The sequence below is a fragment of the Chelmon rostratus genome, chromosome 8, assembly GCF_017976325.1.
Source record: "Chelmon rostratus isolate fCheRos1 chromosome 8, fCheRos1.pri, whole genome shotgun sequence".
NCBI classification, from domain to species: Eukaryota; Metazoa; Chordata; class Actinopteri; order Chaetodontiformes; family Chaetodontidae; genus Chelmon; species Chelmon rostratus.
Genome location: NC_055665.1, coordinates 12430535 through 12450661, shown reverse-complemented (window position 1 = coordinate 12450661; position 20127 = coordinate 12430535). Strand labels below are relative to the sequence as shown.

The window sequence follows — 20127 nt, the reverse complement described above, 5'->3', positions numbered from 1 at the left end:
TGGTCCTCATCAATGCACATTATCAGTTATCAATATTATTCAGTCTTTGAAGTGAATATTGATTGCCAGAGCTTGTTAGTCTATGACCATGACTGTGCCTTTTCCTCCAGGAGAAGTTCCTGAGCTCTTCAGTGAGGAGGAGATTGAAGGTATCGTGTCAGCTGTGAGAACTGATGTCCGAGCCCTCGGCCTGCTGGACAGCAGGGACAACTGCTGGAGATTCTTTACTGACCGAGTTCGACTACATCTTACGGTCTTGTCTTTCAGTTTTTACTGCTAAACACATTATTATTCACCAGTGCATCTAACCTGATCAGTCTGGAGAATAAAAGTTACTGATATGTAATTGCTCTTTCATTAAGCAGATTTTGTCTTGATCATGTGTTCAATTATCTGTGGTGATGTCTATTGGAGCTGCTTTCTTTCAACACCTCATTGTTTCTTCTTAAGATTTAGTCACTTTTAGGATCAGAAGGCCTCAGTTTTAGAGACTAAAAGCCACGGTTCTGTTCAGTTTGACTATTATCATTACGAGTCTGGCCAGAGTGGGCTTTCTGAGACCAAGGTTGGCTTTTTCTAAAAAACAGTTAATTATACAACAGTAGCCCGCATAAACCCCTTTCTACCCGTGAAAAAAATGAAATGAAATATGAAGATTATATATGTATTTTTTGGAGCAACATCTCTGTTGTTACTACTTATGGCATTTTGGCAGTTTCATCTAGGCTGTTGGCGGCTTGCATTTTTATTTGCCTACAAATAAGAATATTTCAGATTCTGTTAGCAGTTGAAGTGGAGGTCACATAAAATGACTGACACAAATTGTGAACACAAATCAGATCAGTGTTGTACTGGATGATTTTTGACAGCACTTGAATGTTCCTTCACAGCTGACATTTACAACAAGCAATTAATTGGAAAATCTTACACATGCTCTAGCATGTTTGAGCTGCAATATTAAAAGCACAGCTGCTGTGTAATGTTATTAAACATGTTTGACAAGCTGAATTAACAGAGCCAGACAAACTGGGGGGTTAAAAGGAAGGAAATTCTTGTCTCAGTATACATGCATGCCATCCAGCTAGTGTTTGCGCCAGGCCCTCTGGTAGCGTCACCGTCTGCTCCAACCAACTGGGAATGTGGCTGCCTGTCCAGTGTCCACATGCCAAGTTGATGAAAGTGGGGGCACAGAAGACTGCCAGTTATGGTTTCCCTTTTTGATGCATCTGTGATATCTATGAGCTGTGTTGATAGTCCTATGTGTACCTGGCTGCTAATCCTGTCATGCTCAAGTAATGTAGGGATTTTTACAGACCTGTTTGTGTATAGTATGTGTGCTTGGGTGACTCTTTGTCTCCCTGCTTCCTTCTTTGTAGGTGGTGTTGTGTTTGTCTCCTGTGGGCACTGCCCTTCGTGTAAGGGCCCGTCGATTCCCTGCTCTGGTCCAGTGTGCTATCATTGACTGGTTCCATCCTTGGACCTCAGAAGCTCTGCAGTCAGTTAGCTACAAGTTCCTCCAAGATATCGAAGGCATTGAGGTCAGGCCTTTGAACCCAAATACTTTATCTCACCATCTCTCTCATCCTGATAGTCAAATTCTGAATGAATTGATTATTTTGCGGGTCCCTGCTTTCCACAGCACATGTAAACTGTATAATATATTGCAAACAATAGTATTGGCTGTCAGAGATGCATCTATGGGTGTGACACACAGTACAGTATCTTCCCTAGGTTTATGTACCACTCCTTATTCCGGACTGAGTTAGACTTTAATGAACACCTTCTAATTACTACAGTGCAGCTGGATTAGCGTCTCCATAGATCCCTCATCATTAGTTCTCTGCTGAGGTACTGACAAATTGCTGAACACATGCCTGGGGACTCATAGTGAGTGCAGGCATATCATTGTTTTCCATCATAGCAGTGGAAGGATCACAACCCAGAATCATTTATGTTAATGAGAGAAGAGTGATTAAGCACATAACGACCCTCTAAGGAGGCACAGCTGTCACAACCAGGAAGTGTCATCACATATGTGAACGTGTGCCAGACAATTACTTTCCACTGTTTGTGTGTGTACATCTGTCCATGTGTAGTTGCTCATGTGCAGCACAAAATGTGTCCTAATATTTGCTGTAATACTCAGGAAGCTGTGGTATTATTAGTGCATTAGTACCTAAGTAAAATTAGTAAAGGCAACTTCAGCACTAATATTATTGGAGATTGGAGGTGGAGTTGAGTAATGGTTTGACAGCAAACCAGTATTCGGGTACAGGGGCAGTAGTTAGAGCTGCAATGATTAGTCGATTAATCCATTGCTAAAAAATTAATTCACAACTATTTTAATAATGGAATACTCATTTTATGAAAAACGGCAAACAGTTGCTGGTTCCAGCCTCTCAGATGTGAGCACATTCAATTCTTTACTTTGTCACACATGAGAGTAAACAGAATATCTTTAGGTTTTAAATGCTGATTGGACAATACAAAATATATGATGACGCTACCCTCTACTTATAATGGACGTTTTACACAATTTTCTGACGTTGTATAGGCACATTGATTAATTGAGAAAATTATCAATAGATTAATTGTTAATGAAAATAGTTGGTTGTTCAGCCCTACTAGCTCTGAATTTATAGTAAAAGAAAGGTACTCAGAGGAGGATGTGTGGAATATGTATTTTTGTGGATGCAGAGGTTAAAGTGCATTTATAGCAAAATATTATAAAGGCAGATATAGGGGACATACACTGTATCTGGTCAGGCACTGGATATTTAAAGTCATTAATGATTGTATATCTTTTTGAGGAGGCAGGGAAACGAGAAATGAAATCATCATTTATTTAAAGTTATAAATGCACAACCCTCTAATAGTTGTTACACAAGGCCAATCAATGAGAACTTCTTTCGCATCTCAACTGAACATAACATGCTTTGTCAAAAGGCATTATGTCAGATCTTAATTAATAATGATTTTTTCCCTACTGGCTCCATGATCATGAACAATGGCTTTTTGTGAGTTATGGCTAGGTTTGATCCTTATATTCTCTGCTCATTTGTTTTTGCTTTAATTGATCACTAACTGTGTGATTAATAGAAGCTCTGTGTCATTGAGCACCATATGATGAATCGTTGGACTGTAGTACAACAGCATCTGTAGACAGTGTTTAGAAAGTTGGAGGACATCAGAGATAATGTAAACAGTGTGCATGTTTTACAAGCTGCATGTCAGTGGTCTAAACGCATTATTTTCATAGAGATTTCAAAGCCTAATCATTCCTGCTAGCTGCACCTAAATTTCAGATTGAGTAAGTCAGGGCCAGCCAAGTAAGATATCAAAACTTGCAGATGAATTCAAAATTTATGAAGATAATATTTCAGTCCCCATCAGGTTGGGGATGTTAAACTCTACTCAATCCAGCTCACCCTGTTCTCCCCTCACCCCCCTTGTCTGCTTATTTTTACAGCCTGCCGTCCAGGAATCCATCAGTCTTTTCATGGCCTACGTTCACACCAGTGTCAACCAAGCAAGTGAAAAATACCAGCGCAATGAGAAGAGGTACAATTACACCACCCCCAAGAGCTTTCTCCAGCAAATCACCCTGTACAGGAACCTTCTGGAGAAGAGTCAGGCTGAGCTCCAGCACAAGATGAACCGGCTTGACAGTGGCCTTCAAAAACTCCAAACTACTGCTACTCAGGTAAGCCTCTGTATTATATACTGTAGGGTACCAGGCTGAGGTTGAAAATTAGGAATATTATTACTGTGTCATTTAAACAGCACTGGGTTTTTCCCTAATATTCAGGATATTACACATTGATTGCATCACTGTATGTGCAATACTTTTTTTCTCTGTTTCAGGTTGAGGATCTAAAAGCTAAATTGGCATCCCAAGAGGCTGAGCTGACCTTTAAAAAACAGAATATTGAGGCTCTAATTACAAAGATTGGACTGCAGACTGAAAGGGTCAGCAGCAAGAGAGAGGCTGCAGATGTCGAGGCACAAAAGGTGAGACATCACACACTGGTTTTCGTGCCACATGAAAATGTAGCACACCGTATCACACCATTTACTACACACACTTTTTGTGATTTAGTTCATTGTGGTTGCTGTGTACAGGTTGCCGTCATCCAGGCAGAAGTCTCAATCAAACAGAAAGACTGTGAAAATGACCTAGCCAAGGCAGAGCCATCGCTGACAGCTGCCACAGCAGCACTGCACACCCTCAACAAGGTGCTTCATTTTATCAACCTGGACAAAATTCTATCAAATTTCAGTCATTCTAAAAAGTCCATGCAATATTTTTAATTTTTTTCAGGTGAATCTTACTGAACTGAAGGCTTTTCCAAACCCTCCAGCTGCAGTGATCAATGTAGCAGCAGCTGTGATGGTTCTGCTAGCTCCCCGCGGTCGAGTGCCTAAGGATCGGAGCTGGAAGGCGGCGCGGGCCTTCATGGGCAAGGTTAAGCTGTCATCATGTCAATCACATCTGCCTGATTAATGCCAATCTAATTTGTGTGTAGGCCTTGACCCTGGCCCTGCCCAACATCTCTCCAATGCTCACATTACAGCTGGATGGCTCTATGAATATGCTCAGTTGGTAGGAGAGCAAGTGTATCAATCTGACTCTCAACCTCTAGCTGATATTAATGCAAGGGTGGCCATAAAGGCATGTATTTGTTTCTTATATTGCCAGTAGAATTTTGTTTGAAATGGGGATCAGTTCTTTCGGTCCAAACAGCATATTTTTTAGCATTTTATATGTGGTAGGTTTTTCAGTGTAGGGATTGGTTGATCAGATTTATTAAAAAGCTAAAAAGCTAATTTTAACTGTGGTCCTTAGCAGTGTGTGGCTATTGGTGGCCAACAGGTGAAAACAGGAAAGGTTCAGTATGGAACAATTAGAATGGTTTTAAAGATAAAGAGTTTTTTGAATACTCAAAAAAGCTTTCCCATTCAGGATGATACATTTTATATTTTATGTGAATATCTAAATGGATTCATGTAGTTAGCGTAAGGTCACTATGCTTTCTCATTATGACTATATAGAATCTATGAGAGATCTTTGAGTGCCAAACCTTGCACTTTATGTATTGGTCCATACCAGTGTCACTAATACATTTCACATAACAACAGAGATTTAAGTTGTGTGGAATTTAATGAATCCTTGTCTAATCTTATTTGCAAAAATAGTATAGAGTTGCATTAAGCTGTTTTGATTTGTCACATGTTCTGTATGTGTCTAATTTTAAGTTTTTATTAATTAGGGAAGTCTTTGTGACAGCACCTTATTGTTGACTGCTATGAGTCCACAATGCCAATGAAAGTATGAATGTATTCACTGGTTTTGTGTTTATGTTTGTCAGGTGGACGATTTCCTGCAGGCCCTGATATCGTATGACAAGGAACACATCCCTGAGACCTGTTTGGCTGTGGTTAAACAAGAGTATCTGAGAAACCCAGAGTTCCACCCTGATCTAGTTCGGACCAAATCTACAGCTGCAGCTGGTCTCTGTGCCTGGACCATTAATATTGTCAGATACTATGAGGTCAGGCAATGCCTTTAGATGGGTTGTAGTTTTAATAAATGTCAATACATTTTCTTCTATTTTCTGCAAGAAAATGTGTTCTTGAGTTTGTAGCCTTTTTTTTTCGTAACATACACCTTTTTTTCACAGATTTATTGTGAAGTCATTCCAAAGAGGCATGCATTGTCACAAGCTAATACAGAACTGGAAACAGCAACAGCCAAACTGTTAGCAGTTCAAAAGAAATTGGTGGTGAGTACAACATTATTGTTATACTTAATTAAGTCGCTAAGTCTAAAAGCAAGATTTTTTTAATGGTTTCTAATTTCCATGGCTTCCTTTGATTTGTTTCTTTAGGATCTTGATACCACCCTCCAGAGCCTAACAGCTCAGTTTGAAAGGGCTACAGCTGAGAAAATCAGTTGTCAGGAGGAGGTGACGCGTACCGACCAGACCATAGAATTGGCCAACCGACTAGTCAAGGGCTTAGAGGTAAACAAGGAGAGATAGAGGAGTTTGGTGGTGTCATTGGGGTTGACCTGGCATAAAGTAAACTGTCAATTTACCGGAGGCGTGCATGGAGAGGCTCTGGTAATCGAATTGCATCAGTAATCTGGACTAGAAGTTGTTATGTCCTGGCAAGATAGCCTGACAGTTGTGTGAGTAGATCAGGCAGAGGGAGATTTTACAGCCTGGCCCAGCAGCATACTGGAGACTTGTGAGACAGGTAGAGAGGGCTGGACCACAGAAAACGCATGGCTGAACTGGGCAACTGCCTGGCTGAATGGCTTCCAAATGGGGAAAGGAAGAGAGATGACAAGAACACTACACTACCACTGCTCTCAGTCAGTGCAGTAGACAGGTTGCGTGTGTATTTACTGTATATACTGTATACACAGCATGTGTATGTGTGTGTGCGCATTTTTGTGCAATAATGACACAATAATTATTCACTCAAGATTTTTTTTAACAATTTGAAAAAGTATTAAGTGGAAGTTCTGGAATATATGGAATATATAAATGTTTCATGTTGCATATCTTCTGCATTTCTGTGCATTCCTTTTTCAGGCTACAGTGTCTATTATCCTTATAGATGCTAATATGAAATAAAAGATGCCCATTTCAGTGGCCATTTTATAAGTTCGACTTTCTTGTTCCAGAAAATAAATGTGGTTTGCATGGAACAGCTTGGCTTTTAAGCATATCAAGATAAATGTTTTGTCTTTATGGCATTGACCTGGAAGCAATAGTGTTCAGACTAATAAATCAGGCCGTCTATATTTAATCATTAACTTACCTCAAAGCCTCAACAGCTGTTGGAAATTAACAATGTCTCTCCCCAGACTGAGTGATATTACAAGCAATCCATAATACATTAGAGTAAAATTATAGTGATTTTTAACTGTCTGAGAATTTATTATGTGACATATTCTAGATCCACAGCCCCTTGTAAGAAAATGCCATGCATGATTTATTGTTGTACTGCTGTCACAGTCATGGTATTGAAGGTTTAAATTAATGCTAAATTGATGCTGAGTGAATCTACAGCCAAACTTCCAAAGCCATTTTAAGGGAATTGCACTTGTATGCTTTATTGCTTACATCTTCTTAGTTTGTAGAATAAATGGAGTGGGAAGGTGCCCAGCTTATACATTTCCCTGCAGTGTAAAGCAAAACTGTCCACTGATGGGCTTGATTTTTTTGTGTGTCTCCTGTGTATTTTTAAAATGATATTGAAGTCTGGACTTTGTGAATTTCAGTCAGAGAAGGAACGCTGGTCCCAGGCAATTGTTCAGTATCAGAAGCAAAAGAAAACCCTGTGTGGTGATGTCCTCATCACTTCAGCATTCGTCTCCTACATGGGTTACTTTACCAGGCAGTATCGTGTGGACCTCCTAAATAACGCATGGATCCCTTTCCTTCAGTCTCAGAAGGTGAGGTCACCAATTGTTATGGTTGTTTACACATCAGTTGTTTAGAGAGTAAACAACAAACATTGACAGCAGAATCTGTGAACTGGAGCTAACAGCGCTCCAGCTAGAGTGACATCATCCCTCTGTTTCTGTTCCAGGTCTCTGTACCCCTGACAGACGGCCTGGATCCAATCCTCATGCTTACAGATGATGCCACTGTGGCTGCCTGGCATAACCAGGGCCTGCCAAATGATAGGATGTCCACTGAGAACGCTGCCATCCTGACCACCAGTGAGCGTTGGCCACTCATCATTGACCCACAGCAGCAGGGCATCAAGTGGATCCGAAACTGGCTGGGTTCAGAGCTGAGGGTGGTGCAGCTGGGACAGGGAGGGTGAGACGGGCTATCTTTCATTTGTTTACTATCACCGTGTCCTATTTGAATATTACTGGAACTGCTAATATATCATGAAATGGGCATGTCAAAATACATTTTTTATGTTTTTTTTTTTTTTTCACTCAGTTCCCTTTTTTCCCCAGCAGGTATCTAGATGTGATTGAGCAAGCCGTTGCCTGTGGCGAAACAGTTCTGATAGAAAATCTGCCAGAAAAGTTAGACCCAGTCCTGGAGCCTCTATTGGGCAGAAACACTATCAAAAGAGGAAGGTTGGTAGTGAAACTGCAACATTAAATTGACATGGTTGTTTTAAAAAATATGCATATGAAGCATCAAACCGGCTCACCAATAGTTAACTCTTTGTTTTTTAGAAGCTGTTTAGCATTGGGCTGTTGCACACCAAAAACATTTTAAATCAGTGTATGGTTTTTGTATCCCTGTTGCTCCCAAGTCGTCCCAGTGCGTCTGTGGTGTTAGACAATAGGAGCAGGTTTGCCAGATGGTTGAATCTCACTGAGCATTGAAACACCAGTAAGACATGACTGAATGCATTATTATTACCCACTCTTTGGATTATAAATGAATTTGCTGCGCGTGTTCTGAATCCCTGAGGCCAACATATTGATTGGCCCCTCAAGATGGGTGATAGATGTATATTTGTGTGTTCATATTCTTTAGATGTGATGAATATTGAACAGCTGAGCCTCAGTGTAAAAAGCTGAATTGAGGGCAGTCATGGTTATGTATAAAGATTCCTGTCACCGACAAAAAGATGGCATGTAACGCACTAAATTCTGTGGCCCTCCATCATTATGGCAAATTCAGTTCCGCTTCACTGATTTCATAATGCTGATGGGTCATTTTCCAGCATTTGCTTGCATTTATTTATTTGGAAATAACATAACTGAACCGTCTTTCCTCTCGCTGATATGGCTTGCTGCATCTGGATCATCTTAAATCATAATGTAATGATTATTGTCAAGTCGTGAGATCACATATGGGTATTTTGTGTCACATAATCATGAACAAGGCTTTACCACTAATCCTACTTGATTTAAAATCTTTCCTTATCTGTTGTTAAGTTACATAACATGGCATCCAAACTGGCATTGGTTTGAAACACCATGTATTAGTGAATCTGTATGACTTTCAAGTATGACTTCTGCTGCCCACTCCAATCCACTTTACTCATATAATAGTGCCACCAAAAAAGTTGCAGTATAATTTCCTTTGTTCAGTTACCAGTTACCTTCAGCAGGCAAAATCCAGCAGATTTCATAAACGGGACAACCAACAGCAGAATAAATAGAAAATACCACATATTGACATTCTGCTTTGACTTCCCTCTCAAAAATGTTTACATCTTTCTCGTTCCAATCTATGTATGACCATGAATATTGAATATCTTGGCGCATGTTCATTGAACTTCTTCTGAAGTCCTGTCTGTCCAGACGTAACAATTCATCATACTAAATCTGATTATAAGTTTATCCCTTGTAGATGACCCACACACTTGTTTCTGTCGATGATTAATACAACCTGCTGGGGCAGCCATGATGGATCTGGTAGGGATCCACAGCTGAAGTTCATTAATAATTGGAATGTTGTAGAGTGTGAAGTAATGAATACTAATTATTCCTTTCATGGCTGACGGAAGACTACAAGCCAATCCATCAGCAAGGACTTTAATTTGGTGGAGTAATGGTTCTATCAATAGTACATTAATTCTGGCTTGTGAAGATATAGAGTTGAACCAGACCCAGGCCATGAGGAACCTGTGCTGTAAAATTGGGGCCTTGCCTGACATCCAAGGGGTAATTAGAGAAAAATGAAAAGCCACCAGGTTCGTCAAGCCAGTGCTAATTTAATTGAAATGCAGGAACAGATAAATATTGGCTGCTGTGGTGATAATCTTTCATATTATTTCAAGATTATTTGTCTACAGTGTAAGTGACATTTAGAGCCAGAGTGAAGTTCTTTCAGCAGTTGAAGTTGCAGTGTTTGAACCTGAGAGCTTCGGGGTCTCAGATGCATTGGGACAGAAATAGCTTTTAAAAGCATCATTATTATTATCGTTAAGATCATTTTGTCATTGTCTAAATATTTTGAAATCATCTGCACTGCCAATTAAAGGAAAGCACTGTTGATATTCTAAATCACTGAGTCATCATATAATCATCATTAATGTGCTGCTTTCTCACTTTGAAAGTTCATGTTAATGTAACTTGGAAGAAGACAAAACCAGGTACAGCAGGTGTAACTTGCTGCTTTTTCTCCCAATTAGATTCTTTGTTCTTGCCAAGCAGAAAAAAATAGTCACAATTATGTTTTCGGCAAAGTGGTAATTTTAAGTTCACTCTTGTCATTGGAAATTGTAGTTGACAAACTAGTCCAAACGCAAATTCCACCGACAAGCTTTTTCTGAAGCTTTTAATCAACTAGTTTGCTCAGTTGTCATGGAGATGGATCTTTCAACATGCAAGTTTAGTAGATGTTAAGATTTCAGTTGTAGTACTTTTAGGACTTCTGAGATGAGATTTATTATCACTGACCAGTCCTTGATGAATATAACAACAAAATGCTTAAGTTATTTCCTTTCAGCTAATTTTTTAAAGTTGCACTCTCCTGTCATCCAGGTACATTCAAATTGGGGGTAAGGAGTGTGAATACAACAGTAACTTTAAACTCATTATCCACACCAAGTTGGCCAATCCCCATTTCCCTCCTGAGCTCCAGGCCCAGACCACCCTCATCAACTTCACCGTGACTCCTGTGGGCCTGGAGGAGCAGTTGCTGGGACAGGTAGTGTCCCAGGAAAGACCTGACCTGGAGGCCCTAAAGGTGAATATTTATGCTTTTTATGGAAGATGTAGACTGTTAAATCTAAAATACACAATTTTCATTAGTGATTTTACATGCAAGACATCAGTCCATAATGCCAAATAGAAAAGCCTGAATTGTTTTGTGCACGTTTCCCAAGATGGAGCTGACTACACAGCAAAACCACTTCAAGATTGAGCTCAAGAGGTTGGAGGATGACCTCTTGAATCGGCTATCTACAGCCCAGGGTAATTTTCTGGGTGATATTTCTCTGGTGGAGCAACTTGAAAACACCAAGACCACAGCTGCTCACATTCAGTGCAAGGTGAGGTTATTACACCAACACAGTCCTCTCAGTTGTCCCACTGTAGACAAGTGCTTGTGTTTTTTTGTCACTCAAGTGTCTTTGAATGTCACACAGCAAGTGCCTCATTTTATTGCATTAGCTGCAAATGATTTGCAGTTAGGAATATGTGTAATGAGAGGGTTTTGGAGCATGACTGAGAGCCTAATAGCTCATTTCGTGCAATTGGAACACACAGGTGGTGGAGGCCAGAGAGAATGAGACAAAGATCAACGAGGCTCGAGAACTATACCGCCCAGCAGCTGAGAGAGCGTCACTCCTCTTCTTCATCATCAATGACCTCAGCAAGATTAACCTCATGTACCAGTTTTCTCTCAAGGTGAAACCTTTACCCCTTAAGTGTTCTCAGGGGACACACATCGTTCTCTGTTTCAAACAATGCTCAGAGTCCACTTTGACTAGCATTCTATTGGATTTGTTAAATCAGTTTGTAAGCTTTGTTTTTTTTATAATTACAAATATTTAGGCACTACCCTGCCAGTACAAATCATCTTAGCTGTTTTGCCCCTATACCAAACTTGTGTTAATACTGTGGTCCTGTCTATATGTCTGTATTCCTTATCAGAGCTCTGTCCACCTTTTGGTTGTATTCCAGACCTTTAACTCGGTGTTTAACAAAGCAATGGTGCATGCAGAATGGGACGAGGATGTGAGGACCCGAGTGCACACCCTCACTGAGGCCATCACCTATTCTGTATTCCTGTACACCAGCCAGGGCCTGTTTGAGAGAGACAAGTTAACCTTCTTGTCACACACTGCCTTCCAGGTGAGGGACTCAGGGCCGCCTCAAAGGTGGGGCCTCCTGTCATCCTCATCAATCAAAGTACTTTTCTGCCCCCACATTAACTTCAATTAAAAGCAGTCAGCAGGACCATACGCTGCTATTGATTATCTCTCACACCTTCTCCTGTGGCTGCTGTTCAGACAGTTGGTTCTGACAAGGGGGTTGGTTCTGATGGCATAATGCAATTATCTGTCATTGCGCCAACTGTTTTCATCATAGAAATTGTGCTGCTCTGAAGCCTGTCCTTCATGTGGCCATTTCACATTCAGAGTCACTGATTCAGCCTGTATGAGTTTGCCCAATGTCTTTGCCAGAGGCTTCTTGCAGTTTTAAATTATTGTGGAAATGATTGAAAAGAGATCAATACAACATGGATCATTACAAACTGCTCTTGGTTCTTCCCCTCAGATTCTGCTCAAGCAGGGCCTGATTGATGCTCAGGAGTTTGACTTCCTACTACGTTTCCCTGTGGAAGCTAGTAGAATTAGTCCTGTGTCCTTCCTCTCAGCACATGCCTGGGGAGCGATTAAGGTACCGTCTACGCTGTTAACCTGTGTGATATACCAAGTAGGTCTTCACTGCATCACATTTTCCACTCTTAGAGAAGTCTTACAGTATCTGTTATTTGGATATAGACAGTTTCTACAATGGAGGACTTCAGTGGACTTGACAGAGATGTGGAGAGCTCTCCAAAGCGCTGGAGGAAGATCATTGAATCCAGTTGTCCTGAAAAGGAAAGACTTCCCCAGGACTGGAAAAATAAAAGTTCGCTCCAGAAGCTCATTATACTTAGAGCACTTCGCCCTGATAGGATGACCTATACACTAAGGTAAGTAAATGACAATGCATATTCATATTTGTAAGTGCTGTATATCACTAAGCTTTGACAATGTATCGTGGCAGGAACTTCGTGGAGGAAAGCATGGGAACAAAATATGTAGAGGCTGCCAGGCTGGAATTTGACAGGTTGTATGAGGATAGTGGCCCATCAACACCTATGTTCTTCATCCTCTCACCTGGAGTGGATCCAGTCAAAGATGTAGAGAAGCTAGGTACTACGCATAGTGTTTGTTGTCTGCACAGCCCGCATCACTTGGTAAGGAAAAACATTATAAATATTCTCCCTGTGCAGGACTGAAGCTGGGATTTTCCATTGACCGGGGCACTTTGCATAACGTATCCCTGGGACAGGGGCAGGAGGAAGTAGCTGAGAGGGTTCTGAAGAATGCATCTGAACTTGGGCACTGGGTCATTCTGCAGGTAGGAAGCATTTCTGTTCAGTGACTAGGCTGCTGCAGTGTCTTCAGGCTGCTCCTCTAACCAGCCTGTAATGCACCTAATGATATCATCTCACCCCTTGCGCAAGAGAAATAAACTCAATTTGGTTCAATAAAAGCTATAATTGGCTAGATCAGCTGCACAAATGCCTCCTTTACAGAGAAGAAGCCTGCAGCCAAGTGAGTCACTGAGGGTTTTCTTAATAATTCAGAACGTAGCAAGGCACTTTTTTAGAATGCATCTTTCACAAATGAACAAAAACATATTATACATTAAAAAGTAGCTTATTTCATCAACAGTAATCAATAATCTGCCCTAACCTTTTGGTCATCTTTTTGAAATGTTATGTGTTCAGAATGTACACCTCGTGGCTCGCTGGCTGCCCTCTCTAGACGCTCTTCTAGAGACAGCAGCGGTGGGCAGTCACCCAAACTACAGGGTGTTCATCACAGGGGAACCAGCACCAAGCCCCGAGCAGCATGTTATCCCCAGATGCATATTGGAGAATGCCATCAAAATCACCAATGAGCCCCCCACTGGCATGAATGCCAGTCTGCATGCAGCCCTCAACAACTTCAGCCAAGTGTGTTGAGAACTTAAAATACTTTTTAAAAATGCATTAATTAGAATTTACTGTCATTTTTTTTTATTACTCTCTCTCTGTCTTTTCAGGACACTCTGGATATGTGTTCCAGAGAACAGGAGTTCAACTCCATGTTCTTCTCACTCTGCTTCTTTCATGCCTGTGTTATGGAGCGCCGTAAATTTGGTCCCCAGGGGTGGAACCACAACTACCCCTTCAGCACTGGAGACCTCACCATCTCAGCCACTGTCTTGTACAACTACTTAGAGGCCAACACCAAAGTATTTTTAACACTATTTAAAAATTTTTAAATATATATTATTTATATTTTTGTTGATGGAGGTAAAAATTGTTTTTACTTCTCTCTTAAGATGAGTAAATGTATAATGATATTGGTGTTTGCAGTGAAATTATTGTTGGGGATGTTGAATTACAGTACAGTGTATCCAGTTACTCATTGGAACCTTTTGTTTCACTGTTATTTGTGAAGAACGTTCATTCTTGTCTCTTTTTCACATTTCTTCTATTATAACTATGAACACGCAACCTATAATTTAGCTTTATTTCATGAAGACAAAAAAATCCATTCTTGGGGTGCTGCACCCCTCACAACTCCTAATGCATTTCTCTTAGAACTCCTATTACTCTGGTCACAACCAATTATGCCTCCCAGGTATTCTGCCCTCCAAAAACGAATGTCCTTCATTATGTTAACCAAACAGTAACCTGTATGTGCGTATACAGAGAATTCATTAGGAGGGCAATGAAGCGTAATCCTAAATGTAATTACATGCAGCCAATGTGACAGTTCACAACGCTACATAAGTGATCACTGCAATTAGAGCTGATGAAGGAAGCAATTTGCAAAACAATACAGGTACAAATGATTGTGAACCTCCAGCTTTTGTAATTTGTTATGAATCACAGGTTCTTTTCTTCCTCCTTCACCCTCACGGATCATAATCTCCCCCTGAGGAAACGGCTCTTCTGTCATACATTAGATCAGTGTGTGTAAAGAAGCATAATTTTGTTACCTTTCCCTACTTTTATCATTATTAAAAGAGCTCATTTGGGAAGAGATCGTGTAGATACGGCTTGAAGTTCCAAAGGAGGAATGGCATAATGCAGAAAAATAAGCACTTAATATGTGCAGAAGGCAATATGTGAGACAATCCTGGAATATTATGTCCTGGATATAATTTTAACAACCTTTGTCTTTTTTCTTTCTAGTTTAAGATGCTTATTATTCAAATATTTTTTGTTATGTTTGAATTGACATATTTACCTTCAGACTAAGTTTGTTATAGTCTATGCAGGTGCCCTGGGAGGACTTGTGTTATCTTTTTGGCGAGATCATGTATGGAGGGCACATCACAGACGACTGGGATAGAAGACTGTCTAAGACCTATCTGCAAGAGTTCATGCACCCAAAAATGGTAAGTCAGTGTTCATGTTGCCATGTAAGAAGAATCTATTCTTCTTTTTTTCTTTTTTGTGTTACCACACCAGTACATTTAAACTTGTTTAATTGCATAATTTTCAATATTTCAGGAATCCCTACTTCTTAAGTTGGATATTCACACGAAGTCTGGGTACATTAAATTTTACTGTGCCAAAGAGTCAAGGCACTACAGAGCTGTATTGAATGTCGTGGTGTAATTGTTAAGGTAAAGGGTGCCCTCTTGGGATGCAAACCTAAACTGCAATAAACTTTGCCATTTCTGATTTTTCCACCCTCACTTTGGTCATGTTACTGCTCTGTACATTGTGACAAATTTGGCTTTGAGCTGCTGCGTGACACTCCACTACAATTATTATTAGGTGATTATTTGGTACTTTTCCCTTTAGGGTGTGTTTAGTTGATAGATGCTGCTGATTGGCCCTCTGCTAGTTCACCAACAAGCTACCAGCCCCTGATTTATGAGGGCGGTTTAGGTTGAATGCTCGTTATCATCGTTTTTGCTGTATAGTAAATAGCTGTACTGTATGTGTTTTCATCTTTGGATTCTCAAATTTTAAATTCATAGTTTGAAGGGGAGCTCTTTCTGTGTCCTGGGTTCCTGGCTCCCGCGTTCATGGATTACGTTGGTTACCACAGTTATATCGACAGACATCTCCCATCCGAGAACCCCACTCTGTATGGGCTACATCCAAATGCTGAGCTTGAGTGCCTCACTGTCACCTCAGACAACCTGTTAAGGACTCTGCTGGAACTGCAGCCCCAGGACTCCTGCAGAGGAGAGGGGGCAGCTCAGAGCACAGAGGAGAAGGTGTGGAGGCAGAAAAAAGTGTTATGGAGAAGAAGCTGCTGATAATACAATAACCTACCTAATTCAATAATCTAACCATATGTATTATATTTGCCAGGTCAAGTCTGTCATTGAAGATATCCTTGACAAGCTACCTGAGGAGTATAACATGGCAGAGATCATCTCAAAGACAACAAAGCGAGACCCCTACATTTTAGTCTGTTTCCAGGAGTGTGAGCGCATGAATCTTCTGCTAGCAGAAATAAGGAAGTCCCTTCATGAGCTGGATCTTGGCCTGAAGGTACAGTCTTCTGTGACGCAATAAGAAAAACAATTATCATTGCTAAGATCATGCGGCATTAATGAGGATTTCTTTGTCGACAGGGAGAACTCACCATCTCCTCCAATATGGAGAGTCTGCAGTCAGCCCTGTTCACTGACTCTGTTCCAGACTCCTGGGCCAGACTGGCTTATCCCTCCACTAAAACACTGGCACAGTGGTAACTACTCCTTCCTAACAACACAGCGTTTTTTAACACTGAATTATTCATTGCAAATTCTGTTGATACATTTTGAAAAAATATCTTCAAACATGAAGCCTGTATTAGGGTGACCATTGCAGACACACTGTCAAGGCTTCAAGCAACAATATACCATGTCGTTTTTCTGTTTGTTTGTTTTGCTAGGTTTAGTGATCTGACGTGTAGCTGTCGAGAGCTGGACAGTTGGACTCAAGACTTGGTTCTTCCAGCAGTTGTTTGGCTCTCGGGGCTGTTCAACCCACAGTCTTTCCTCACTGGTGAGATCACAATCTGAATACCAACATGATTTACAGTATATGACACGTGCACCAGAAATATTAAAATGCAGACTTTTATTTTCCAGCCGTGCTGCAGAGCATTGCTCGCAAGAATCAGTGGCCCCTGGACAAGATGGCTTTGACTGTGGATGTAACAAAGAAGACGAAAGACGACTTTGGACATCCGCCACGTGAGGGGGCTTATATCTATGGACTCTTCATGGAAGGTCAGAATTAGTCAATCTAACATCCCTCTAATACTGATCCTGCTGTACTTGATTAAGTGATATAGAATTTTGACAGCATATGTTTTGGTAAAATGAGCGTCTCTGTAAGTATCGGCAGTGAACCTCACAGTACAGCACATCCTGTGTCCTCTCAGGGGCCCGCTGGGACACTCAGTCTGGAATCATCTCCGAGGCGGTTTTGAGGGATCTGACTTCAGCTATGCCGGTGCTGTATGTTAGAGCCGTGCCTGCAGAGGAGCAGGAGCTGAAGAGCACTTATGAATGTCCGGTGTACCGCACCAAACAGCGTGGGCCCACATATGTGTCGACCTTCCACCTCCGAACCAAACAGCCCCCCGCCAAGTGGATTGTAGCTGGAGTAGCACTGCTGCTGTCTGTGTGAGACACACTTTATAGTATCTGCTGACAATATTCTGCAAACAGTGTTAAATAGAGATGTTTTAAAGGAGGTTTATTCTTCCATTGTGACAGTATTGAATCATTTATTGTGATCATTTTGCTTGTGTTCATGCTTTCTTACAATTACTAATACAAAAAAAAAAAACAATTAAACACTTAATCTTGCCTTACTATTATTATATCCAATTTGGTTGGTACATGGCGACACTGACATTATAGTGTGTGAATGTGTGCGTGGTTTAGATTTTCAGATAATGGGAATTAAGAGGTAGAGATGCTTGTTTAGCCCGTGCTGAACCTGTTGTGTCTGTGTCCGACACTGTTGAACGTCTCCCTTGAGATGGTTCAGTCTGGGCATGATTTGTTGGGAGCTTATGTCTCCATTTTAGACCATGTAATTCTGGATAGGGAGCATATTTTATCGGAAGGTCAAGATTAAAAAAGCTCTCTGGCTGCCCTCTCCTAACTGAATGATACACAATGCCGTCTGGAGGGTTCCCGGACAGAATTCCCAGGAGATGATGTGCATGGTTGCTATTGACTTTTAAATGAGGTGCATTTGACATTGACCTTTTGTACGGCTGAGGCAGAATACTAACAGACTAGTGTAATTCATTCACCCGGGCCTTGTTGGAGAAACCTATTCAAAGACACTGATAGCTTTCTATGAGAAAGCAACACATTAGATTACCCATCCTTTATCTGTCTGCACTCTCTGTTAGCATCTGATTAACTCGATACGAACCAAATCAAACCTTTAACTATGAATGATTTTAACGGAACACAGTCATCTTATCTAAAATGTTATCTTTTCAAACTGATTTAATTGAGGTTAATTGAAAATGAGAAGCCGTTCAGATTAAAGTGTGATTATGCAGATACATTGAAGGAGTAGTGTGATTCATTTGTTTGATTTTTTTTAAGTCAGAGCTACATTAAAATAGGGTCAAGGTTTAGATCATACAGTACAGTATTACAGTGAGAAAAAATATGCTGGTATTACACCAAGAAAATTTGCTCTGGTGGGAATTTTGTGCAGCCATTAATAGGGGATACCTTAAAAAAATAATAGGCTGCGTTTTTTATTCAAAACCAGCATATTTGACTGTCAGAGTAGGAACTTTATGACATTAATATGTTCAGGACAAACAGGACATGACTGTACAATTGTGCAATATTATCTACTAAGACAAACAAGTGACATTATTATCTACAAATTACAGCCACTGAATCACACTGATTTTTTTTTTTTTTTTTTTTGGATAGAAATCAGCACTCTTATCTTCACAAATGAGATTTTCTCCTCCAACACTAATAACTGCTGTGTTGCTCTTAATTTCTCCCTGCAGCCAAACAAGTGGAGGATGGAGGATTGATTCTGTGCATTGTGTTGCACGGGGGAAATGAAGAACCAGTCTTCCTGTAGTTTCTCTTCATCTGCCCTCTCTTCCTCCCATTAGCATGCCACAGCAGCCAGCCAGTCATTTGGTGACAGGGAAATGATACAGTGCCGGCAGTGTTTGGGAGGAAATGGCAGGGTACGAGGCCCGGCGCAGCAGGGGTCGTGCCACAGATAGTCATGTTAAAAAGCCAAGCAGGACACCTGGTTAAAATCAGCAAGGGCATCTGGGTCACACCTCCACCACACAGTACCCGAAAAAAAAACATTGTGTACCCATGGTTTTGTAACAATCAAAAATGGAACAATCCCACATTTTTAGCATTTGCTAATAAGATTATGTGAAGGTGCAGGTTCTTGTCAAGTGAAACACTGTGCTTTGACTGTATAGCTGTTATATTTTAATATAAAGGAACATAGCCTAGTCTCCTGGAATATTACCAATTAATGCAAAACATGATCAAAAGCAACTAAATAACTACAAACTAATTGCCATACAGTGACCTGGAGCCTCTGGGCCCCTTGAGGGTCTGGGGCCAAAGGGCATTTAACTTACCCTCCAGTTTATAAGACTTGAACTGTACAGTACCCTTTTGTAGCCACACAGAGGCAGAGAAGCTTCACGTGAGACCAAAACAGTCTGATATTTAATTAAATCGTAGACAAACCCATTTAATGTTGATAGGTGATTAGAAATATACCTAAAGGATTGGAGCCTATGAATGAGGAAAAGTGAGCAAATGTAACATACTTGGTGCAAAGCTTGAAACACACACAGTGCTGACGAGTTGCAAGTCGATGCCTTTCTACTCTTTCTGCCTGGAAGTGGCTGTATTTGTACATATATCAAGCATTTTATCACTAACCTTTTAAAGGATGCCTTTCAGCTTTCTTTGTATTGCTGAATCAATCTTGTTTGTGGTTCCCTAAATACCCTTTTTATCATTCGACCTCACTATGAGTCATGTCTGAGTGATCCTATAACTAAATTTAAACCACAGCAAGTTAGAGAAGTTAGTGACAACACAATATGTATATATACAATTACCAATAACACTTTATAACACTTTATAAATACAAGTGATCTGAGATAGTTCATCTTGCATGTTCAATGCTGTGTCTTTTGCATTGTTTTTGTTGGTAGAGGTTTCTCACTATCGTAAATGCATTAGCACTGGACATTATAATCAGTCCTAAACTACTATAATCTGTACTGCTGGAACTTTTATATTTGCAATAACCCGAGTTAACCAGAGAACTGCTGGCGTAAGGGTCTGAAAGTACCATTTGCATGACTGGTAATAGAATTTTCATTCTCACCACCTTATACATGTATATATCTTGTACAATAATCAAGTCATGA

The 20127-nt window shown here is 40.5% G+C and overlaps 1 protein-coding gene across 1 annotated transcript in view; it reads left to right on the top strand.

The window, feature by feature from the left end:
• LOC121610303 (dynein heavy chain 11, axonemal) overlaps positions 1-17348 on the top strand; it is a 38100-nt gene extending 20752 nt beyond the window's left edge. Inside the window, exons 54-82 of the mRNA XM_041942337.1 lie at positions 111-253; positions 1377-1538; positions 3470-3703; positions 3865-4011; positions 4123-4236; positions 4322-4465; positions 5370-5552; positions 5682-5783; positions 5889-6023; positions 7292-7465; positions 7603-7838; positions 7988-8110; positions 10478-10682; positions 10822-10986; positions 11204-11344; positions 11621-11791; positions 12218-12340; positions 12445-12638; positions 12713-12861; positions 12942-13069; positions 13443-13670; positions 13760-13951; positions 14987-15106; positions 15698-15940; positions 16038-16220; positions 16304-16419; positions 16606-16718; positions 16805-16945; positions 17101-17348. Coding sequence (XP_041798271.1) covers positions 111-253; positions 1377-1538; positions 3470-3703; positions 3865-4011; positions 4123-4236; positions 4322-4465; positions 5370-5552; positions 5682-5783; positions 5889-6023; positions 7292-7465; positions 7603-7838; positions 7988-8110; positions 10478-10682; positions 10822-10986; positions 11204-11344; positions 11621-11791; positions 12218-12340; positions 12445-12638; positions 12713-12861; positions 12942-13069; positions 13443-13670; positions 13760-13951; positions 14987-15106; positions 15698-15940; positions 16038-16220; positions 16304-16419; positions 16606-16718; positions 16805-16945; positions 17101-17348 — 4757 coding nt within the window. The remainder of the gene's footprint in view (positions 1-110; positions 254-1376; positions 1539-3469; positions 3704-3864; positions 4012-4122; positions 4237-4321; positions 4466-5369; positions 5553-5681; positions 5784-5888; positions 6024-7291; positions 7466-7602; positions 7839-7987; positions 8111-10477; positions 10683-10821; positions 10987-11203; positions 11345-11620; positions 11792-12217; positions 12341-12444; positions 12639-12712; positions 12862-12941; positions 13070-13442; positions 13671-13759; positions 13952-14986; positions 15107-15697; positions 15941-16037; positions 16221-16303; positions 16420-16605; positions 16719-16804; positions 16946-17100) is intronic.
• Positions 17349-20127: the final 2779 nt, after the last annotated feature.